Below are 24,643 nucleotides of genomic sequence, written 5' to 3' on the forward strand. Positions count from 1 at the left end.
GAGTTAATCTGACCAATCATTGTCTCACAGGTATCTGACTGTGTGATTGTTTAAAATTTTTCTACTCCACTGTCTGTGTCTGTCATCCTTGTGTAGATAAGTCACTGTTACAATCTGAATTTTTTCATCATTTTGATTTATCCCTATATCCTACTTTTTTGACATATAAAATACTGCATATAACCTTTATTTTCTTCATGAATGCATGACATTTCAAGATTTCAAGTCTGAGTTTATTACTTTGGTTTCTGTTTCAAAGATCATTGAAAATGTTGGTGGTCGCTTGCTGCTGCGTTATGATACACCAGATTCAACTTCTCCAGACTTTTGGCTGTTCTATACTTCACCAAGACTATTCAGGATGGGCACAGTAGCTGAGAGAGGTATGTTGATAATTTACATCATTTGTAACATTGCTTATTTTCTGATAGGTTCCAATACTCATTTTCCTATTATCCTTAAAGATTGTGGGAGAGATGCAGAAGATATACTGTGAGTTCACTTATTGTCTTTTCAATTTAACTTTTTGTAAGTCTTTTTAACCATTATTAGACAATGGTGAAATAGGTATAATTCCTTATGTTGTTGTTGTTAGTCGTTTAGTCGCTTTCGACTCTCCGTGACCCCCATAGACCAAAGTGCGCCATTTTTTCCTGTCATATACTATTTTCCGAAGTCTTTCTAAATCGAGAGCCGTGGCTTCCTTGATGTCATCATTCCACCTCATCCGTTGTCGCCCTCTTCTCCTGTTACCATCAGTCTTCCCCAGCATTAAGGTCTTTTCCAGTGAATCCTGTTTTCTCATAATATGACCGAAGTACTTTAGTTTTTGCCTGAATATTTGACCTTCCAGTGAACAGCCTGGGTTGATTTCCTGTAATATGGACTTACTAGATCTCTTCGCAGTCCATGGAACTCTAAGGAGTTTTCTCCAACACCATAGTTCAAATGCGTCTATTCTTTGGCGCTCAGCCTTTCTTACTGTCCAGGTTTCGCTTCCGTACATTGCTACTGGGAAGACCATAGCCTTCACTATACGAATCTTTGTTTTTAAAGTTACGTCTCTACTCTTGAAAATGTTATCAAGGTTGACCATTGCCTTCCTCCCAAGGAGCAAGCGTCTCTTAATTTCATGGCTGCAATCGCTGTCAGCAGTTATTTTGGAGCCCAAGTAGATGAAACTAGGAACAACTTCCATTGTTTCACCATTTATATGCCAGGAGGTGATAGGTTTAGTTGCCATGATCTTTGTTTTCTTGACATTCAACCTTAGTCCAGCTTTTGCACTTTCTTCTTTCACCTTCATTAGTAGATACTTCACTTTCTGCCAACAGGGTGGTGTCATCAGCATATCTAAGGTTATTTATATGTATCCCACCAATTTTAGTTCCACTTTCTGTTTCATCTAATTTGGCATTCCTCATCACATACTCTGCATATAAGTTGAATAAGTAAGGTGACAATATGCAGCCTTGACGTACACCTTTCTCAATCTTGACCCATTCAGTTGTTCCATATAGGGTTCTCACCGTAGCTTCCTGATCAGAGTAGAGATTTCTCATAAGGCAAATAAGATGATCTGGTACTCCCATAGTCTTGAATACTTGCCACAATTTATTGTGGTCGACACAATAATTCCTTATAATTGTTGTCAACATAACATACTCAAAACTGTTGATGCCAGGGAACTGTCACGTAAAAGAAATTGTTGGGATATGCGTATTTCCTTCACAAAATACAGTAGAAGTCCGTTATAGCAAGAATTCATAACGGCGAAAAATTTACTCGCTATAACGGATTGTCGTTATATCCAATTTTTGTATAAAAGTCGGAAAACCCTTCATGCACTTTAAAATCGGTATGAAACGGCAATCAGTTTGTCAAAACTTGCGTTTCCGTAGATGATATCCACACTACGGCTTACTTGTTTGTTTCGTAATCTGATACTACGTGAACGTGTATGTAATTTCATTCGCAAAAATATAGTACCGTATATCTCCGAATCCAAGATGAACCCCACTCTTTCCTTCAAAAAATTTAAATCAGCTCAAAAAGAAGTTTGTAAAATCATATGAATGCCTTGTTGTACAGTAGGCCTACGCATTTTTAGACTATTTTTAGACGCCGAAAATTGACTTTTGTCACGCTGTATTTCTTTCTTTTTGGCGTCTACACAATTATTCTTTATTTCCGCGGGTTTAAGGACCATTAACTTAACATTGGCATCATAATACCAAAGAGAACTCGTTGAAAACTTTCCGGCAATACCTATTCCAAGCGTCTCTACAATACAACGATCCATCAGTAAATTATTCTTGCAGTCTATAAAACTGTTACTTTTATGCAGCGTCAGATATAACCAGCTACCGCTACATGCACGTCTCGCTTGTCAGGTTCGGCCAAATTCAGCGGCTAGCGATGTATTGGCCTAATTGCGAATGTTGAAAGTCAACGAACGAGTTTATTGCGCCACGGTATGGCCATTCCGCCCTTCCTTTTTCGTGCACATACCTCACAATTTCATCTTCGACTTCTTTAAAGCGTCCTTGTTGCGGACCACTGAATGCATTTTTGTACAGTACACATTTTTTAGCTCTTTGTCTTCACGCTAACGCCAAATATTGGCTTTAGTTCGGCCTATGCCGTATTTTCTTGCGGCTGCACAATTATTCTGCATTTCCGAGTGTTTAATAAACATTAACTTATAATTGGCATCATAATATTAACTAGAACCCGTTGAAAATTTGCTGGCAATACCTTTCCCACGTATCTTTACAATACGACTATCCATCACGAAAATATTCCTGCTGTCTATAAACCTTAATTTTACTAAGCGTCAAGTACAATAGACGCGTTATGACTCTGCCACTGAGTAGACATGGTTTTTCTAAGAATTCGAAGGGTCGCATGCTTTGATGCCATTCTGCAGATTTGAGAAACACACAGGCTCTGTACAACTGGTTGTCGCGGCTAGCGATGTGTAGTAAAGAGGCGGTCGTTTATTATCAACGAGTTCTGTGCCCGTGTGAAAAGAAGCAGCGTGGTTACCGCGGTAGTTGCCAGTGGTATCCATTAACTTACTGTTAGGCCGCGAATGCAACAACCCTTGAGTTTTCGCATGAGATTCTGAGGAAAAAAAGTCTTGGATTCGGAGAAATAACGGTATCACTACAGAGATTTCTGTGGCAAACACCTCAGCTTTCTTCTTCAAACAGCGTCACCTAACCTAACCGTATATGTAGCCTATCATGAAAACATATTTGAAATGCATGTAGAGAAATAACCTCCTTGCGAAAATTTTACATGTAAATAGCCGTAACTAGACGCGAGAAGATATGAAATATCCTCTGAAATCAGTGATGTACTCTGCCATATCTTGAGGTGTATCACATTCTTGCTTAATTTCCATATATAACATTAAAATTAAGATATCGTTTACTTCAGTCTTTATTTTTAACGAGTTAACAACTGCTATCGGCCACGTTATTTACGCATTTATTGCGAAAACGTGTTTTTCTCTTTCATTTCGAATTTTCTTTAGAGAACATCAGTCAATGAATGGGTATTACTAATAAACTCCAACATCGCCTTTGAATGTCAACGAGAGAGCTCGCAAATGCACAAAGTGAGAAAACTATACCGTACCGAAGATGATCGATAGCATTTTGTTGCAAACGTTTCAGTTTTCTTATTCAAACAGCGTCACGTATCCTAACTTAACCGTACTATACGTATGATGAAAACACACTTCAAGCGCCAGTAGAGAAACTATACCTTTCTCGCTATAAATTTTCATATTAGCCTTTCTGTAATTTAACCAGACGCGACAGAATATAAACCAACCTCTGAAATCAATTAAGCACTCTGCCATATCTCAAGGTGTATCCCATTCTTACTTAATTGCAGTATTTAGCCTCAAAATTAAGCGGTAGTTTAGTCAACCTTAATTTTAACGAGTTAACAACCGTTATTACATAAAATCAGCTTCATGGTCCATATCGCACTTCAATAGATTCACAATTAAGTATTTATTATTTTCCACCTAGTCGATACAATGATTGCTTACGGCAATTTAATGGTTAAAAGTGGTACATGTTTCGTATATTATCAACATCTTCAGCCACATAACACTGTTTAGATGAAAAATATATAAATTGACAAAGTAATGCTTAAGAGGAAGTGTCTTTAAAATTAACATAAGATCGACAACATTAAAACAAACAAAAAACTCAAGAGAAAATATATAAATTATTTCTACAATTGAAAGCAGTCGTCAAGGAAACACTTGTACAATATTCCATAGAGAATATGTCCTAAATGAATATACTTTTCTTAATAATTCATGAAAAAAGTCAATTTATAAATTAAAAATTAAACAATTTATAAGTAATTGCTAAAATGAAGAAATCCAGATATCACAGTGTGGCTCTTATTATTAAAGCAGATGAAAATATAACTAATTCCTAGTTGTCAATTCTTATTAAGCCTGCTTTCCTTTGGAACAGTAACTCCTGTCATTCTTTCACACTCTTGTGTCTGGTGTAATAATGATGATGTGTTCTTCCTTGCTCTTGCACCTGAGGAGGTGGAGGAGCGGGGGATATAGGTGTGTCAAGAACCTCCTTGCTGTCACCTATAGCTTTAACTGAGGAGGAATAAGTTGTAGGGCTATCTGTAGGTGGAGAAATTCCAATTCTTTTTTCATGATCTTTCTTAAGCATTTTCAAATATACTAGAATTTGATAATATAAAGGATTCTTATATTCTACAGCCTCATTAAGGTTATCATTTTTCTTTATAAGTTGGTCTAGATGAATGTATAGATCTTCATATGTGTTCATTAAGCTGCCCTTCTTTAATTTCTTTATGATGGTCAGGTCTTGTTCTATGTTGGTAAATTTATGACCTGTGGCAGTCATGTGTGATCCCCATAGCTGAGAATCTTCTATGTTTTTCAGCATTCACATGTTCCAAATATCTAACTTTAAAATTGTGGCCAGATTGTCCTATGTATGTATTCTTGCATTCAAAGCATGTGAGTTTATATATTCCCAAATCAAAAAATTTATCTTTTTCCGAGAGATTTATTGTATCATGGTTGAAAATACTATGTTTCATGTTGTTATTGGTGGAAAATTCAATCTTGAAATTTTTTCTCGTAAATAAATTTGTTATTACTGTTGTTTATCCGACAACAAGCCCTCTTGAATGGTTTCAACAATAACATGATTGATAAAATAATTAATAAATTTTCGGAGAAGCAGCAATCCAAATTAGCAATCGAACCTAGTAAAACTGAAAAATACATCAAGTTCACATACACTTTGTCAATTTATATATTTTTCATCTAAACAGTGTTATGTGGCTGAAGATGTTGATAATATACGAAACATGTACCACTTTTAACCATTAAATTGCCTTAAGCAATCATTGTATCGACTAGGTGGAAAATAATAAATACTTAATTGTGAATTTAACAACCATTATCGGATACGTTATTTATGCATTTATTACGAAAATATGTTCTCTTTCATTTCAAATTTTCTTTACGGAACAACTGTTGACGGATATTACTAATCAAGTCCGACATCGCCTTCGAATGTCGACGAGAGAAATCGCTAGTGCACATAGCGAGGAAACGATGCCGAAGGTAATCGATCGCATGCAATATCATCGCTGGGGTGCATAAATATCGGTAACGGAAAAATCGCGCGCGCTTAATCGCTCGTAATAACGGATGCGCCAGTGATAGGGTTCTGGCTGTAACCGAAGGACAATACACAGTTTAATATAGGAATTTTGAAGGGACAGAAAAATGTTGCCGCTATAACGGAGTTCTTGTTATATGCCGTACTCGCTATAGCGGACTTCTACTGTAATAAATAACAAAATTGACTAAAGTAAAATCAGAGAAAGTATTAACATATATGTTCCTAATGTAACTCCTAGTAGTTTTCGGAATATATTCTTCATTATTACAAGTGATGAAAATCATTTTTCGTCCGTATTGAAAGTTTCATAAACTGTATATAGGATAATATCTTTTGTTTATTTCCACCTATTCAATACATTACAAGAAGTTGGCATTTACTTTAAAACATTATTCAGATGAGACATGTTTTGCCTCTCACTGTGAGGCATCTTCAGTCATTATCAAAAACCTTATTATTTTACCAGGCACTATGTATTAGACATCTGTTAATGACTACGGCTTCAAGCCACCTTCTTTTACTATAGTACAATCAAACAAGTCCTATTCAACAAAGAACTACATATGTTTTTATCAATATATTAGATTTTTAGTTACTTCATGAACATGTTTATAACTAACGTAAATTTTACCTCTCTTATAATCATCAAACACATTTTTGAATATCTTTAACCAGATGCCTGGTAAAATAATAAGGTTTTTGATAATGACTGAAGATGCCTCACAGTGAGAGGCGAAACATGTCTCATCTGAATAATGTTTTAAAGTAAATGCCAACTTCTTGTAATGTATTGAATAGGTGGAAATAAACAAAAGATATTATCCTATATACAGTTTATATATTCTTCATACCGAATACTAACACAGATTTATACAGAATTATGGTTACATTCAAGTTGCCTTCAATGTTTACGACAGAGTCAGCTTCAGATATGAGTGAAATAGGTGTAACATTCTCCCGCTATATCTACAAGAATACGATAATTTACTTCTTCAACTAAGCATCTCACCGCTGTTATCATCGGCTGCCAAGGATCAACTGCTTGCTCCACCTTGTTGCTCAATTGTTCCCTATGTCATCCTGACATCACCACTACGTCATATTCTCGAAAGAACTTAATTCTTCTAAACCTTGTAGTGTTTTCTACGGTCTCGCTATATAATCAAGCTGCTCCACTTGCTCCTCAGTCCAGTTTCAACCACAGTGTGGAGTGGAGGACTTGCTGCTACCTTGTGTGTATTTACACGCTCTTATTTCACCATACTATCTGGACTGGTCCTTTGTGTCACTGGGTGAGCAAAGCATTTATGATTTGAAAATCTGTGTCGGGACTTTGACCCGTCAGCCCTTCAGGCTTTAACTTTTCACCTTGCTTGTACTGGCTCTAATTCATAATGTGGACGCAAACATTCTATGAATGTGGCGCTGGTTATTTCTAACCTTTGGACGTTAACTATGGAGTTTGGTGATGACATGTGGCAAGGAACTTTCTGAATTATTGTTGCCACCGATTTTTGGATCACTGTTGAAGCACTTCACATTTAGACACTTGTGAACTAATACAATTCTTCGCAGACGATACCCCCATCGCACATTTGTCTTAATTCCTTTCCCTTTTTTGCACTATAGGGTTCTCTGAATTATTTGAACTGTTAATGGCTTGTCAGCCTTTGTGGTTTTATTCCTTTGAAATGTATTTTCTGTAAAGTTAATAATTCCTCCTTTAATATGTTTGTTAGTGTACAGGTTGTTTCCTAATTACCTTGTTTCACTAGTCTGTAATTTGTTTAACGTGTTTGCCATTCGGAGCTTTGCTTTGAAATTCTGTCTTCTTCGTTGATGTATTTCTTGTTGTTCAAAAATACATGTTGTTACTCCCTTGTTGAATGAACCCTTGTTAAACTGAGCAACCCAGTGGAAGGTTGGGTATCCAACCCCAGCGGGAAACTGGGTCAGTGAACAGATCAGTGCGGGAGGATCACCACTCTATCATTCATTAAATTGTGGTGATTACTATGGCATATATGGCATGCTGTACTGCTTGTAGCCATAGGAGCGCAATCAGAGATAGTCAGCAACTAGAAAGACACTCCTGGAGGATACCATCGTAATCTCCAAATGTCGAATAAGGTACAACTCCAACTACACCTGATTATGTCCATGAGGTCTAACAACCTCAGCAGTTTTTGGATCTCCAGTCGTCGTAGACTCTATGCCACTGGGCCAGCGTCCCGAAACTGTTAAGGGCCGTGTGACTGTTGATGTGCCCCAGCATTCCCACGCTAAAAGATTTCACGCACAGGCGTCATTTGGGAAGCAAGACCATCTGCTCAATATTAAAGTCCTGCGGTGATCGGCAAGTTGCGACGGGGACAGGATAGTGTAATCTGGGAGCTCCTAGTGGTGAGTCGGCACGTAGGCGGCGAGTGTGTGATCGCCGTTTTGCTCAAGGACAGACTGTAGAGCAACTCGTGTGCTACACGCATGACTGAGCAGTCCTATTTAGGATCCCCTCTGCTCACCCTGAATGGGGAGGGGGCTATAAAAGGTGCCCTAAACATAGGCAGTCTAACTTCTCACCTGACTGGATTACCGCGTTCAGTGGGTACACCAACTTGCAGTAGAAACAAAAGAAAGATTTGCAACATGAATATAGCTACCTGGAATATTCGTACTCTGATGGACACTGACGAAGATAACCGACCAGAGCGACATACAGCAATAATAAGTCGTGAGTTGAAGAAATACAACATTGATATCGCTGCTCTTAGTGAAACTAGGCGCGTGGAGAAGGATAACTCAAGGAGCATGGCGGTGGCTATACATTCTTCCGGAAAGGAAAAGATGAAAGCAAATTAAGAATTCATGGATTAGGTTTTGCAATAATGAATGAAATACACAATCTTGATGAGTTCCCATCTGGAATTAATGAAAGACTCATGACACTCTGTCTGAAACTCAAGACCAACCAAAGAGCTATGATAATTAGTGCATATGCCCCAACACTGAAGTCAGAAGATGATCAGAAAGAAGCGTTCTATAACCAACTTGATGAACTCCTATCGAATGTACCCAAGTCAGATAAGCTTATTCTGCTGGGAGACTTTAATGCTCGGGTTGGCAGAGAATCATCACCTTTTCCTGGAACTATTGGTAAAGAAGGTGTAGGCAAAATCAACGCCAATGGAACCCTTCTACTCGCGAAGTGTTCTGAATATGATCTTGTCATTACAAATACACTCTTCCGCCAGAATGATAGATTTAAAACAACATGGCAACATCCCAGATCAAAGCACTGGCACTTAATCGACTACATTATTGTCCGCGCCAGAGATAAGCGCGATGTTCATATAACCAAAGTTATGACCGGTACTGATGATTGCTGGACCGACCACCGCTTAATTCGATCTGTGATGGCTATACAGGTTCCTCCAAAACGGCGGATTCAGGGGAAGGCGATAAAACACAAACTAAATACTGAACAACTTAGGAAGAACAGTATCAAATCTGCCTATCAAGAACTATTGGCTGATAAACTTCCAAATGAATTCCCAGAAGATATTGAGCAGCACTGGTCATTATTAAAATCAGCTATTATAGCAGCTGGCAAAGAAGCAGGTGGTGTTAATAAGAGGAAACATCAGGACTGGTTTGACGAGAACGACAAAGAAATATGTGACCTAATTGATGAAAAGCGGAAAGCCTACAACGCATGGCAAAATGATCCAAATTCATTTCCCAAGAAACATAGATATCAACAACTCAAAATGGAAGTGCAGAAGAGACGCAGGATGATCAAGAATAAATGGTGGATAGGCAAATCAATGGAAATGGAGAATTTAATCGCCTCCAACAACACTAGTGCATTCTTCAGTGCTGCCAAAGCAATTTATGGCCCCTCCACCAAAGGTCTTAATTGTCTAAAATCCAAAGATGGTACTGAAGTTCTTAAAGACCCTGACTCGATAGCTTCCTGTTGGAAAGAACATTTTCAAGACCTCCTGAACAGAAACTCGCATGTCGAGGAAGATGTGTTTGCTGATATTCCACAACAGCCAATCCAAGATCACTTAGTTGAATTCCCTTCTATTCAAGAAATTGAGAAGGCCATTCATCAGCTGAAGAATGAAAAGGCACCCGGACAAGATGGAATTCCAGCCGAGCTCTTCAAGGAGGGTACTCATTCAGCATACACACATGTTGATTGTGAAAACATGGAACATGGGAACAATCCCTGCTGATCTACGGGATGCTTCCATCATGACTATCTTCAAGAAAGGGGACAAGACTCTGTGTAACAACTACTAAGTTCATCTATGCAGACGACATTGCACTGGTAGCTCAAAGCAGAAATTTTGAGGATGGAGAAGGCATTCTTTCAGCAGACTTGGTCAAAATGGCAACATTACTGAATAATGTGCTTTTTTCCAAGAAAGCAGTAAGTGTGGCCAGGATGACACTGTTTTTGTTTTGGCTGCTACAAGAGTCTGAGAATAAATGTATCGTGGTAGGGCCATCTTTGTGCAGTTTCTTTTCCAGGTTAAAAAGAAAGCCCAATAAAGCCGAAGCAACTTGGTTGCAACCTCTTGAAGATTCTGTTTCTGCCCAAGTATAGAAAAAAATGTCTTCCTTTCTTTGCTCCTTTGAGTGAATCATGATGCAGAGATTGTATAACCACACTTGTCTAGCATAGAAAACCGCACTCACTGATAACTTTGGAATTGGTTGATTCTGTTGCATGTCTAAAACATATCTTGATAACACCTGGGTTTTCTTCTTTCTAGATAGTCTAGACTGTCTAGACCATTCTCTATTCAAGAAGTTGAAGCTGATATCAAAATGCTGAAAACTGGTAAGGCTGCTGGCCCTGATAATATCTTCAAAGAATTCCTTCAAAATACGGGTCCACATAGCATAAAGTGGATCACTTCTCTTTTTCCTTACATCCTTCAGACTAACAACCTGCCGAAGCAGTTCAAACGGTCAAAGGTGATTGCCCTTCTTAAACCTGGAAAGTCGGAGCAGAGACCTGAAAACTACCGCCCAATAGCACTTCTCAGTTGCACTTATAAACTCTTGGAACGAGTCCTCCTCACTAGGATAGCACCACTCATTGACGCTGTAATTCCCCAAGAGCAAGCTGGTTTCAGAAGAAATCGTAGCTGCACTGATCAAGTTTTGTCTCTTACCACTCACATCGAGGCAGGCTTCCAAAAGAAGTTAAAATCAACAGCTGTCTTTATTGATCTGACAAGTGCATATGATACTGTCTGGCGACATGGAGTAATTCTTAAAGTGCTGGAAGTAATTCCATGCGTGGAAATTGCAAACCTAATTTCCAACATGCTCTGTGGGAGAGAGTTTGTAGTATTCATAGGTGATTCTAAAAGTCGCAGAAGAAAATTAAATAACGGTCTGCCACAGGGATCAGTATTGGCCCCAGTCCTCTTCAACCTCTACATCCAGGACTTACCACCAACCACAACTACTTTCATTATTTGATAAAACCGCTTTGCACGAAGTTTATGCAATCTATAACTTGTCCTCAGTTCATTCTTCTTCTCTAGGCATGTTTCTGTCTTTATTTTCATCAGACTAATTTTACAAGTGGAGCAGGTATCAGTGTGAGGAGTTTTGAATTATAGATTGAAACACTTATAGAATATATACTTTTATTTTGACAGCGAGGACAGTTTCAATCCAGAACTTTTCCTTTCTTCACAGAATGTCTTCCACATCTTATTGACTGAGAGATATGATGGTAAATATCCTCTCTTAGACTTTCCTCTGCCATGATGGCTCTCTCTGGTAAATATCCTCTCTTAGACTTTCCTCTGCCATGTTGGCTCTCTCTGCATTTACACCTTTTGATGTGATTCTTAATGGCAACCGTTATGTCCTTGTATTCCTTGCTTGTTCTGTCACCACCTCAATTTTCCTTAGGTAACTTCCCGGTATGATGAAACCTACTAGCCAGATAAGATAATCTGTCCTTTGACATGCCAGAAATTCCTTGAAAAGTTGCAGCACAGACAGGAAGTATTTCACCAGTTTTCTTCGTAATGCTGTACTTCACAGAAACAGTTTTCTTCCTAGCACTTTCAATGTTCACTACCCTGCACTGAGGTGTGGAAATGTGCATATACTTCAATAGAAACTTGTCTTGATTGATCTTGTTTAAAGAAGTCACATGATGATGGAATTTTGTGATATTTTCATAGCAGAGTTCAGCAGCTTTGCATTGTTTCATCGTTTTATTTTCTATACTTGTGGGCAAGTCTTTGAGTCCATGAATGCATTTAATATTAGGTTCGTTTTTAGTTCTAGCCAGCTTTCCAGGTACTCTCTTCTTGTATGTAGACTTTTTTTCACTGACACATTCCTGAACTGGCACGCCAGCTTCAGATCTTCAGATTCATTATTCATACTGTTGTAGAGTGAAATAGTTCCTCACACAGTAACTTGCTTAAAACTTCTCAAGAAGTGAGTTTTATTCTGTCGATGACAATGAGGGCTAATCACGGGAACATGTGGCATGGAGTTCCAAGAATACATCCTTTCAATAAAGGAGTCCAGCGTTCCATTGTTCCACAGAATAACACTTCCGGTTATCCATGAGAATGCCACGTGATTAATAGTTAACTGCATTTATCAAGTTTTGCTTTAACTTTCCAAGAGCATATATCGACTTTCGCAAAAACCTAGTGATTTCAACCACTTCTATACATGGCAAATATCGACTTATGCAAAGGATGATTGCACAGGATGGTGAGCAAGGTCAAACTGATAACATTAGCATGCATAACTCAATTTCAAATTTTTTTGCATTTATCAAGTTTTGAAAAAATGCTCCTCAGTTATATACAGTTTTTCTAAAGGTGTTTGTCTTCCATTCCCAAGGCTAGGGGATCAAATTTTAGTAGTATCAGTTGAAAATTAAGAGTGCTTAAATAGTGATGAGGCACTGTAGATTGTTAGATAGCTGTATTTTCATCGTTGACCTCTCTTATTAGGATGACATCTAAAAATTCACAAATAAATTGACTTACCTTTAAAGACCAGCCTGTAAACTTCCATTGTGGTGCCCCTGGTGCTTAATATGGCCCAGTTGAGTTCAAAGAAGAGCTTCAAAGCACAAAGGAATTTGTGCAGGATTTCAGAAACTCATGGTAAAAGAATATTAAGACATTTTTCAGTCTTCATATGTATTACTCGATCATTCTCTGTGGCGTCCGCTTGAGTGACATTTTCATCAGTGTCTACTGTTGGTAGACGTCCTTCATTGGAGCACTCCATCTCAGTCATAAATAATATTCTACGTGAAGGAGTAGAGTTTGGAAAACTCGTATTATTTTTCCAAGTATGTATGTTGATTGAGGCTGTGCTTTGCTGTAAGGAATCATTTCATTAAAAAAATGAGTATTTTTGAGATTGCTCTCTCACAGAACAGAAGACATTGAGTGCACAACAGCAATTAGGACTTAACAATAATGATGGTTGTGCGCTATCCTCTAATAGGATTACTTATCTAAATATATTTATTTTTCAGTGTTATCAGGAAAATTGTATAATTAACTTCATCGAATTTGTTTGAAATTCTGCCATTTCAAGAAGAGTTGTCGTATAACAAAGAAGGCAAGTGAAAGAAGAGATGTCATTTATCCTTGTTTGTGTGTGTAGGTTTTCCTTGGATGTTGGTATGGCCAAATTATATGAAGACCCATCATGGACCTGAGGAGTGGGATGCTGTCATGGAGATGGCCAAAGAGGATGCCCGTCGTGTTCCCCTTCCTCCGGATCTTTTCCAAGTATGGCATATGTATTAATTTTCATCTGGTTGGGATTTGCTATAAATGTTGGAAAATAATTTCTTATCTTATGACAGCTGCATAGAGTAGCTAATGATTTGTTCATCATCATCATCATCATCATCATCATCATCATCATCATCAGTTTTCCACTCCAGTTGCCCGGGTGTGGTTTACGAGCACTCTCCACTTCTGTCTGTCCGTACCACTCTTCTCTCAAGACGACATCCCAGCTGATTCCTCTTGTTCCTATGTCCTCTTTCACTTGGTCCAGCCACCTCTTCCTAGGTCTTCCTACCGGTCGTTTTCCGGCCACGACTGTGTGTAGCCATTGTTTTGCTGTCCTTCCATCGTCCATTCGTTTGACATGGCCAAACCATTTCAAACGGGCCCTTGTCACTTTTTCATTCAGGGATGGGTACACACCAGCTTGCTCCCTTATTCTTTCATTCCTTACCCTGTCCCTTTTTGTCTTCTGTACCATAGTTCGTAGGAACTTCATTTCTGCGGCTTGTAGTTTGCTGTCCACTTGTTGGGTTGTTGTGCAGGTTTCTAGGCCATATGTTGTTATGGGGCTGAAGTATGATTGGAATAGAATCTGCTTTGATCTTAAGGGAACTTGTTCGTTCCAGAGGAGGTTCCGAACTTGATGGTAAAACTGAGCTGATTTTTGAATGCGGTTGTTAATCTCATGCTGTATTCTGTTATCACTTGAAATGATGCACCCAAGATATTTATATTGGTCTACTGTTTCCAGTTGTGTACCTTTCAGCATTATTTTTCCTTTCTTCTTCTGCCTGTTGACAGACATAGTAACAGTTTTCGATTTATTTATTGTTAATCCGTGTGTTTTCAAATGTTCATTCCAGGTGTTCAGCCTCTCTTGGACTTCCTTCTCTGTAGTTCCCCAAATTACTACATCATCTGCAAATGCAAATGCATTGATGTCCATATTGTTCTTCTGCTTAATTTCTTTCATGACTTCATCCATGACAGTGATAAAAAGTAATGGTGAAAGGGTACTGCCTTGTTGCACTCCTTTAGTGGTTTGGAACCAATCAGAATTACCGTTTCCTATCTCTACGCAACTGCAGCAGTCTTCGTAAAGCATTTTAACTTTCTGGATAAGCCCTTTGGGTACATTCTTCTTTCTTAAACATTCCCATATAGTCTTCCTTGGAACACTATCAAATGCTTTTTCGAGATTCCAAAAACACTAGTGTTAAGTCTTTGCCCTTCTCCCAATGCTTTTCTAACAGTATTCTAAGTGCAAATATAAGATCGGTAGTTGATCGGTGTTCTCTGAATCCATATTGTTCTTCCTGTAGTTGTGGTTCTATTATTTTCCTTAGCCTTTTTTCAAGTATTTTCTCAAATATTTTCAAACCATGAGACAATAAAGTGATCCTAATGATTTGTTACGAAACTTAAATAGTTATCATTAGAGAAATGGTAATTATCTGCATGATACTAAATTCTGGGCAAGAAAGCAAGCAAGCACATCTGGAGTAGTGTTAATTTAATGTGACTGTTACTACCAGGGTGCAGCCCTGGTGAGATAGACCCTCCGATGGGGATGGGTAGCATCTACGATGTATAGTAAACAGCATGTTAATGTTGTGAAAGGTAATGTTGTGTGTGATGTACGAGTTTCTGAAGTGTTGGGGTCATCACAAACACCCAGTCCTCAAACTGAGGGAATTAACCATTTAAGATGAAAATTCCTCTACCCAGCAGGGAATCAAACCTCAGACCCTGATAACCAAAGGCCAGGACACTGACCAGTCAACCACAGAGCCAGACAAAACTTGTGTCCTCGTATAACTCGAGATGGTGCAGCTCTTTTCATGCATTCCCACAATGTAGGTGAGCTGCATTTACTTTTTTAGTTATATACCAGCCCTCCTGCCGATCTTAAATTTCTGGCAGTGCTGGGAATAGAACCTGGGCTTGTACTGAAGTGGATGTTATTTACTGTAGTATTTTTACACACTGCAAATTTTCATTTACTTCTTTGACTGGAACAGTATGAATGTGCTTCTTTCCTTCATTTGAATCAATTTGACGTGGTATCAGTCTCAAGTAAATTCCACTTCTGCTGACTTTGTAACCATAATCAGTCTTCAGAATGTCAACTTGATCGATGTGAGTTTTAACTAAGCGAAGGAGTTCTGTACAACCCCTAGAATCTACTACACTACCATAGGTGTGGCAATATAAATAATTGTTTCTAAGAGGCCAGGCTGGTTATCTTTGAGTGTTCAACACTCTCATTTATTATCAGACTTGAGAATCTTTTAGCATCTGGATTGTTGTTGTTTGAGTCATCAGTCCATAGACTGGTTTGATGCAGCTCTCCATGCCACCCTATCCTGTGCTAACCTTTTCATTTCTACGTAACTATTGCATCCTACATCTGCTCTAATCTGTTTGTCATATTCATACCTTGGTCTACCCCTACCGTTCTTGCCACCTACACTTCCTTCAAAAACCAACCGAACAAGTCCTGGGTGTCTTAAGATGTGTCCTATCATTCTATCTCTTCTTCTCGTCAAATTTAGCCAAATCGCTCTCCTCTCACCAATTCGATTCAGTATCTCTTCATTCGTGATTCGATCTATCCATCTCACCTTCAGCATTCTTCTATAACACCACATTTCAAAAGCTTCTATTCTCTTTCTTTCTGAGCTAGTTATCGTCCATGTTTCACTTCCATACAATGCCACGCTCCACACAAAAGTCTTCAAAAACATCTTTCTAATTCCGATATCAATGTTTGAAGTGAGCAAATTTCTTTTCTTAAGAAAGCTCTTCCTTGCTTGTGCTAGTCTGCATTTTATGTCCTCTTTACTTCTGCCATCGTTGGTTATTTTACTACCCAAGTAACAATATTCATCTACTTCCTTTAAGACTTCATTTCCTAATCTAATATTTCCTACATCACCTGCCTTCGTTCGACTGCACTCCATTACTTTTGTTTTGGACTTATTTATTTTCATCTTGTACTCCTTACCTAAGACTTCATCCATACCATTCAGCAACTTCTCGAGATCTTCTGCAGTCTCAGATAAAATAACAATATCATCGGCAAATCTCAAGGTTTTGATTTCCTCTCCTTGGACTGTGATTCCCTTTCCAAATTTCTCTTTGATTTCCTTTACTGCCTGTTCTATGTAAACATTGAAAAGGAGAGGGGACAAACTGCAGCCTTGCCTCACTCCTTTCTGGATTGCTGCTTCTTTTTCAAAGCCCTCGATTCTTATCACTGCAGACTGATTTTTATACAGGTTGTAGATAATTCTTCGTTCTCGGTATCTGATCCCTATCATCTTCAGAATCATAAACAGCCTGGTCCAATCAACATTATCGAATGCCTTTTCTAGATCTACGAATGCCATGTACGTGGGTTTGTCCTTCTTGATTCGATCCTCTAAGATCAGACGTAAAGTCAGGATTGCTTCACGTGTTCCTACATTTCTTCTGAAGCCAAATTGATCTTCCCCCAACTCAGCTTCAACTTGTTTTTCCATTCTTCTGTAAATAATACGTGTTAAAATTTTGCAGGCATGAGATACTAAACTAATAGTGCGGTAGTTTTCACACCTGTCAGCACCGGCTTTCTTGGGAATAGGTATAACAACATTCTGCCGAAAATCGGATGGGACTTCTCCTGTCTCATACATCTTGCACACTAAATGAAATAACCTTACCATGCTGGTTTCTCCTAAGGCATCCAGTAATTCAGAGGGAATATTATCAATTCCAGGTGCCTTGTTCCTATTTAGGTCACTCACAGCTCTGTCAATTTCTGACCTCAAAATTGGGTCTCCCATTTCATCAGCATCAACAGCCTCTTCATGTTCCAGAACTAAATTATCTACATCGTTACCTTGATACAACTGTTGGATATGCTCCTGCCATCTTTCTGCTTTGTCTTCTTTCCCTAGAAGTGGCTTTCCATCTAAGCTCTTAATATTCATGCACCTAGATTTCCTTTCTCCAAAGGTTTCCTTGATTTTCCTGTATGCAGCATCTACCTTTCCCAGGACCATACAGCCTTCGACATCCTTGCACTTCTCCTTCAGCCATTCTTCCTTAGCTACCTTGCACTTTCTATCCACTTGATTCTTTAATCGCCTGTATTCTTTTCTGCCCTCTTCATTTCTAGCATTCTTGTATTTTCGTCGTTCATCAATCAGGTCTAGTATCTCCTGAGTTATCCACTGATTCTTAGTTGATCTTTTCTTCCTTCCTAATATTTCTTCAGCAGCCCTATTGACTTCATTTTTCATGACTCTCCACTCTTCCTCTACTGTGTTTCTTTCGGCCTTTTCATTTAGTCCTTGTGCAACATGTTCCTTGAAACGATCCATCACACTCTTTTCTTTCAACTTGTCTAGATCCCATCTTTTTGCATTCTTTCCTTTCTTCAATTTCTTCAACTTCAGACGGCATTTCATGACCAACAAGTTGTGGTCAGAGTCCACATCTGCTCCTGGGAAAGTTTTGCAATCCAACACCTGGTTTCTGAATCTCTGCCTAATCATAATGAAGTCTATTTGATACCTTCCAGTGTCTCCAGGTCTCGTCCACGTATACAGCCGTCGTTTGTGGTGTTTGAACCAAGTATTGGCGAAGACTAAATTATGGTCAGTGCAGAATTCAACCAGCCGACTTCCTCTTTCGTTCCTTTGTCCCAATCCAAATTCTCCTACTGTGCTACCTTCTCTTCCTTGGCCTACCACTGCGTTCCAGTCTCCCATCAAAATTAGATTCTCGTCACCTTTGACATATTGTATTAAATCTTCTATCTCCTCATATATTCTTTCAATTTCTGCATCATCCGCTGAACTAGTAGGCATATAGACCTGCACTATTGTGGTGGGCATTGGTTTGGTGTCTATCTTGGCGACAATAATTCTTTCATCTGGATTATCTTACGTCATTTGTTGGATTTCTTTTGTCATGATAGCACTACTCATATTTGAACGTTCCAGGCCTTTCTTGAGTAACATAAGATTTATACAGGCTTGATCAGGTTCTTTGGTCTTCTGTTTCAATTCATCAAACTTTTTACTTGTTAAGAGATTTAAATTTTTCTTGATGTTTGGTGTGTTTATATTGCACTCCAAGAATGAAATTGTTTCTGATATCACATCCTAAGTAGGAGTTTTATACACTGTTTTTTCTTTTCTCCACTCTCCTTTCCTTCGTCCAAAAAATTCTAACTCCTTGTTGGGACATTCGTTTCCTTTGAAGGTGTATTAGTCTCAGTAGTGCTGATTTCAGATGTTGAACTAGAGTCTTTTGGTTTTACTTGACTGGCCTGTAAAATAAAATTAGTCCTGTGTGCAATAAATTAATAGTAAAATTATTTGTGTCAATGAATATTGATTTTAAAAATAAAAATTGATTTTGAAGTTACCAATTCATAATTATAAATTTATTCTCAAGGGAGATAGGGTCATCTTTCCTACCCTTCACTTGAGTAATTCTTCTCTGGCGCATCCACGTTGCGGGGGTTGGGTATCCTCCACATCAGTAGGCCGGTGTGAAGGAGAGCTATGTTCAGGCAGGGACCCAGTCTCGCGGGGTATAACGTGGAACCCATGCCCAGGGTTACTGTTGGAAGACCTTAACAACATCTTAGGCAGAGAAGGAGACCTTCGGAATGGCGAAGATGGTGGATGGGGCAACCCATCCCCTCTGGGAAAAATTAGAAGAGAAAACCAATGTCTTTTGGAGAAGAGGGATCTTCAAAGGCTAAAGGAGTAAACCCCGAAAGAAAATCCTCAGATGCGTTAGGCTTAGCAGGTCAGCAGATGAGTAAATTTGTACTTTAAAGTATAATACAAGCCTCGGATGTAAGTTTAAAAATGGGAATGGAATTGACCTTTCTCTGGCTACAGTTGCATAGTATGATGGTAATCCTGATATTCGTGCAAGTGTTAGATCAGAGAACAAAATCCGATAGAACAATAAATATTTTAACAATGAATTAGAAGCAAAATGAATTGATTGACCTAACGGAGAGACAAAAACTCGACATCCTGGGATTAAGTGAAGTAAAATGGAAAGGGAAAGGAATGAAGAAACTAAGAAAGGGGGTACACCTTGTACTGGATGGGTAACAGTAAAGAGGAAAGAAATGGAGTGGGATTTGTAGTGAATCAGAATGTTGAACCATTAGCTGAAGTTGAGTATGTAAATGAAAGAATTATAATCAATCAATCAATCAATACTGATCTGCATTTAGGGCAGTCGCCCAGGTGGCAGATTCCCTATCTGTTGCTTTCCTAGCCCTTTCCGAAATGATTTCAAAGAAATTGGAAATTTATTGAACATCTCCCTTGGTAAGTTATTCCAATCCCTAACTCCCCTTCCTATAAATGAATATTTGCCCCAGTTTGTCCTCTTGAATTCCAACTTTATCTTCATATTGTGATCTTTCCTACTTTTATAAACGCCATTCAAACCTATTCGTCTACTAATGTCATTCCACGCCATCTCTCCGCTGACAGCTCGGAACATACCACTTAGTTCAACAATGATAAAGGTGTTTTAATTTATTCCACCTATTCAATACTTATATTATCACGTATAGTTGTTACATAATTAAGAATTTAATTATTTAATTAAGAATTTAATTATGTAACAACTATACGTGATAATATAAGTATTGAATAGGTGGAATAAATTAAAACACCTTTATCATTGTTGAACTGTTAAATTTTCAATACGGACCTAAAATGAGGTTTATAACATGTAACATACCACTTAGTCGAGCAGCTCTTCTTCTTTCTCTCAATTCTTCCCAACCCAAACATTGCAACATTTTTGTAACGCTACTCTTTTGTCGGAAATCACTCAGAACAAATCGAGCTGCTTTTCTTTGGATTTTTTCCAGTTCTTGAATCAGGTAATCCTGGTGAGGGTCCCATACACTGGAACCATACTCTAGTTGGGGTCTTACCAGAGACTTATATGCACTCCCCTTTACATCCTTACTACAACCCCTGAACACCCTCATAACCATGTGCAGAGATCGGTACCCTTTATTTACAATCCCATTTATGTGATTACCCCAGTGAAGATCTTTCCTTATATTAACACCTAGATACTTACAATGATCCCCAAAAGGAACTTTCACCCCATCAATGCAGTAATTAAAACTGAGAGGACTTTTCCTATTTGTGAAACTCACAACCTGACTTTTAGGCCCGTTTATCAACATACCATTGTCTGCTGTCCATCTCACAACATTTTCGAGGTCACGTTGCAGTTGCTCACAATCTTGTAACTTATTTATCACTCTATAGAGAATAACATCATCCGCAAAAAGCCTTACCTCTGATTCCACTCCTTTACTCATATCATTTATATATATAAGAAAACATAAAGGTCCGATAACACTGCCCTGAGGAACTCCCCTCTCAACTATTACAGGGTCAGACAAAGCTTCACCTACTCTAACTCTCTGAGATCTATTTTCTAGAAATATAGCAACCCATTCAGTCACTCTTTTGTCTAGTCCAATTGCACTCATTTTTGCCAGTAGTCTCCCATGATCCACCCTATCAAATGCTTTAGACATGTCAATCGCGATACAGTCCATTTGACCTCCAGAATCCAAGATATCTGCTATATCTTGCTGGAATCCTACAAGTTGAGCTTCAGTGGAATAACCTTTCCTAAAACCGAATTGCCTTCTATCGAACCAGTTATTAATTTCACAAACATGTCTAATATAATCAGAAAGAATGCCTTCCCAAAGCTTACATACAATGCATGTCAAACTTACTGGCCTGTAATTTTCAGCTTTATGTCTATCACCCTTTCCTTTATACACAGGGGCTACTATAGCAACTCTCCATTCATCTGGTATAGCTCCTTCGACCAAACAATAATCAAATAAGTACTTCAGATATGGTAGTATATTCCAACTCATTGTCTTTAGTATATCCCCAGAAATCTGATCAATTCCAGCCGCTTTTCTAGTTTTCAACTTTTGTATCTTATTGTAAATGTCATTGTTATCATATGTAAATTTTATTACTTCTTTGGCCTTAGTCTCTTCCTCTATCTCGACATTATCCTTGTAACCAACAATCTTTAGATACTGCTGACTGAATACTTCCGCCTTTTGAAGATCCTCACATACACACTCCCCTTGTTCATTAATTATTCCTGGAATGTCCTTCTTGGAACCTGTTTCTGCCTTAAAATACCTATACATACCCTTCCATTTTTCACTAAAATTTGTATGACTGCCAATTATGCTTGCCATCATGTTATCCTTAGCTGCCTTCTTTGCTAGATTCAATTTTCTAGTAAGTTCCTTCAATTTCTCCTTACTTCCACAGCCATTTCTAACTCTATTTCTTTCCAGTCTGCACCTCCTTCTTAGTCTCTTTATTTCTCTATTATAATAAGGTGGGTCTTTACCATTCCTTACCACCCTTAAAGGTACAAACCTGTTTTCGCATTCCTCAACAATTTCTTTAAACCCATCCCAGAGTCTGTTTACATTTTTATTTACCGTTTTCCACCGATCATAGTTACTTTTTAGAAACTGCCTCATACCTGCTTTATCAGCCATATGGTACTGCCTAACAGTCCTACTTTTAAGACCTTCCTTTCTATCGCATTTATTTTTAACTACCACAAAAACAGCTTCATGATCACTAATACCATCTATTACTTCAGTTTCCCTATAGAGCTCATCTGGTTTTATCAGCACCACATCCAGGATATTTTTCCCTCTGGTTGGTTCCATCACTTTCTGAATCAGCTGTCCTTCCCATATTAACTTATTTGCCATTTGTTGGTCATGCTTCCTGTCGTTCGCATTTCCTTCCCAATTTACATCTGGCAAATTCATATCTCCCGCTACAATCACATTTCTTTCCATGTCGTTTCCCACATAGCTGACTATCCTATCAAATAATTCCGAATCCGCATCAGTGCTACCCTTTCCCGATCTGTACACTCCAAATATATCAAGTTGCCTGTTATCTTTAGAAATCAGCCTTACACCTAGAATTTCATGTGTCTCATCTTTAACTTTTTCGTAGCTTACAAATTCTTCTTTCACCAGAATGAAAACCCCCCCTCCCACCTTTCCTATCCTATCTCTACGATACACACTCCAGTGCCGTGAGAAAATTTCTGCATCCATTATATCATTTCTCAGCCATGATTCAACTCCTATTACAATATCTGGTAAATATATATCTATTAAATTACTTAATTCTATTCCTTTCTTTACAATACTTCTACAGTTCAACACTAACAATTTTATGTCATCCCTACTTGATTTCCAGTTCCCTGTTCCCTTATCACCGCTCCCTAGGCCATCCCGTTTCCCTGAATGTACCTCCATATTACCCTTCCAAACAAATTTCCTAACTTATACGTACCACTGCGGTTTAAATGAAGGCCATCCGAGCTCAGATCCCTATCTCCTACCCACCCATTAGGATCTAGAAATCTCACTCCCAGTTTCCCACATACCCACTCCATAGTCTCATTTAAATCCCCAATCACCCTCCAGTCAGTATCCCTCCTCCTAATAATGCAATACATTTAAACAAGGAACTACTGAAGATAATACAGGTATATACTCCACAGACAGGATGTAGCGTGGGAAAAAAAAAAAGAGTTCCTCAATGAATTGGAAACACATATTGTTGGAGATAGGATCATGATAATGGGAGATCTGAATGCTCATGTGGGAACTGATAGAATGGGATATGTGAATGTTCTGGACCCAAATGGGTATGGCAATAGAAATGAAGATGGAGAGAAACTGTTGGACTTCTGTATCAGAAATAACCTGCTAATAAAGAATACATGGTTTATGAAGAGGAATAGATCAGCTGATGTAGTTGGGATGGCAGTATGGAACACTCATTGATTTTATATTAATAGACCGAGAATTGGGAAGATACAGTCATGAATACGAAGATAATCCCCAGTGAAGGTATGGAGGGTGATCATAGATTATTATTATTATGGAATTAAAACGAGTAAAAATCCCTAAAATTGTATTGAAGAAGAAACCAAAGATCAGGATTTGGGAATTGGATTAGGAGAATAAAAGAATAGCATTCCAAGATTGTATAAAAAGGAAGTTGTCTAACACGGAAATGCATGGTGGAGAGAAGAGTGGGACAATTTAAGACAGACATTTGCGGAAGCAGCAATTGAGGTATGCGGGAAAACAAAAACAGAGGTTAAGGGAAAGGAGACACGGTGGTGGACAGACAAAATAAAAAAAGAAATAAAAGAAAGGAACAAGGTGAAGAAACAAATGGATAAGGAAAAGCAAAAAAATGTATCAGAGGGATGAGAATAAGATAGAAAGGTTGTGACAGTATATATATCACACCCCCGAATTATATGTAGAAGTTAGAGATATTATTGTCAGTATTCGATTTATTATTATTATCATTATTATTATCAGTATTTCATTTGTATATTTAGCCATTTATATTGGTAAGCTGGAAGATATCCACATATGTAGGTATGAGTAATTTGTTTTGCATGAGTGGGAAAACATTGCTTTAATAACTCTGGTAATTTGGTTGAGTCATGTGGATACCCCAGTGTTTGTTGTGATGTACTTGTGTCGGGATATTCAATGAGTCATGTATATATCCCAGCCTGATGAGATGAGCTTGTTGTTGTATTAGGGAAGTTCGTATGACTCATATGATATACCTGAGCGTTTGTTATTGTCTTGAGACCAAGTATGAGTTCAGGGCTGGGTCTTGACTAGAGATCACTCATGATTGGTGGGCAAGGACCAATCCAGACGTATCATCTGAGAGGAGGGGGATGTTGATGTCTAAAAAGGTTGATCATACGGCGGCAACCGGGGTGATTGTAAGGGAACGAGAAGGAAGATAACTACAACCAGGAACACTGTATGAAGGAACGACAACTGACACACTGTACGGGAAGGAAGTGGTGCTGATACACGGTACTGGAGTGACACGGCTGCAATGGACTGGGCTTCAAACGTTCGTGGAACGTAGTCTTGTTATGTTCGTGGAAAGTGGCTGATCAACAAATTGTGGAGGGCGTATGCATTAAGTATTGTAGTACTTGTGGAGGTCTGGC

General features: G+C 38.4%; 1 protein-coding gene across 4 annotated transcripts in view; it reads left to right on the forward strand.

Annotated features, from left to right (window-relative positions):
* Positions 1-24,643, forward strand: part of LOC136872630 (scm-like with four MBT domains protein 1) — a 256,730-nt gene that overhangs the window by 52,352 nt on the left and 179,735 nt on the right. For all 4 annotated transcript variants that reach the window (XR_010859967.2, XM_067146434.2, XM_067146432.2 and 1 more), the window contains exons 6-7: positions 260-383; positions 13,392-13,519. Coding sequence is in view for 3 of the 4 variants with exons in the window: in XM_067146434.2 (XP_067002535.2) it covers positions 260-383; positions 13,392-13,519 (252 nt within the window). In the remaining variant the exon portion in view is untranslated. The remainder of the gene's footprint in view (positions 1-259; positions 384-13,391; positions 13,520-24,643) is intronic.

The sequence above is a fragment of the Anabrus simplex genome, chromosome 4 (genome assembly GCF_040414725.1).
Source record: "Anabrus simplex isolate iqAnaSimp1 chromosome 4, ASM4041472v1, whole genome shotgun sequence".
Classification (NCBI taxonomy): domain Eukaryota; kingdom Metazoa; phylum Arthropoda; class Insecta; order Orthoptera; family Tettigoniidae; genus Anabrus; species Anabrus simplex.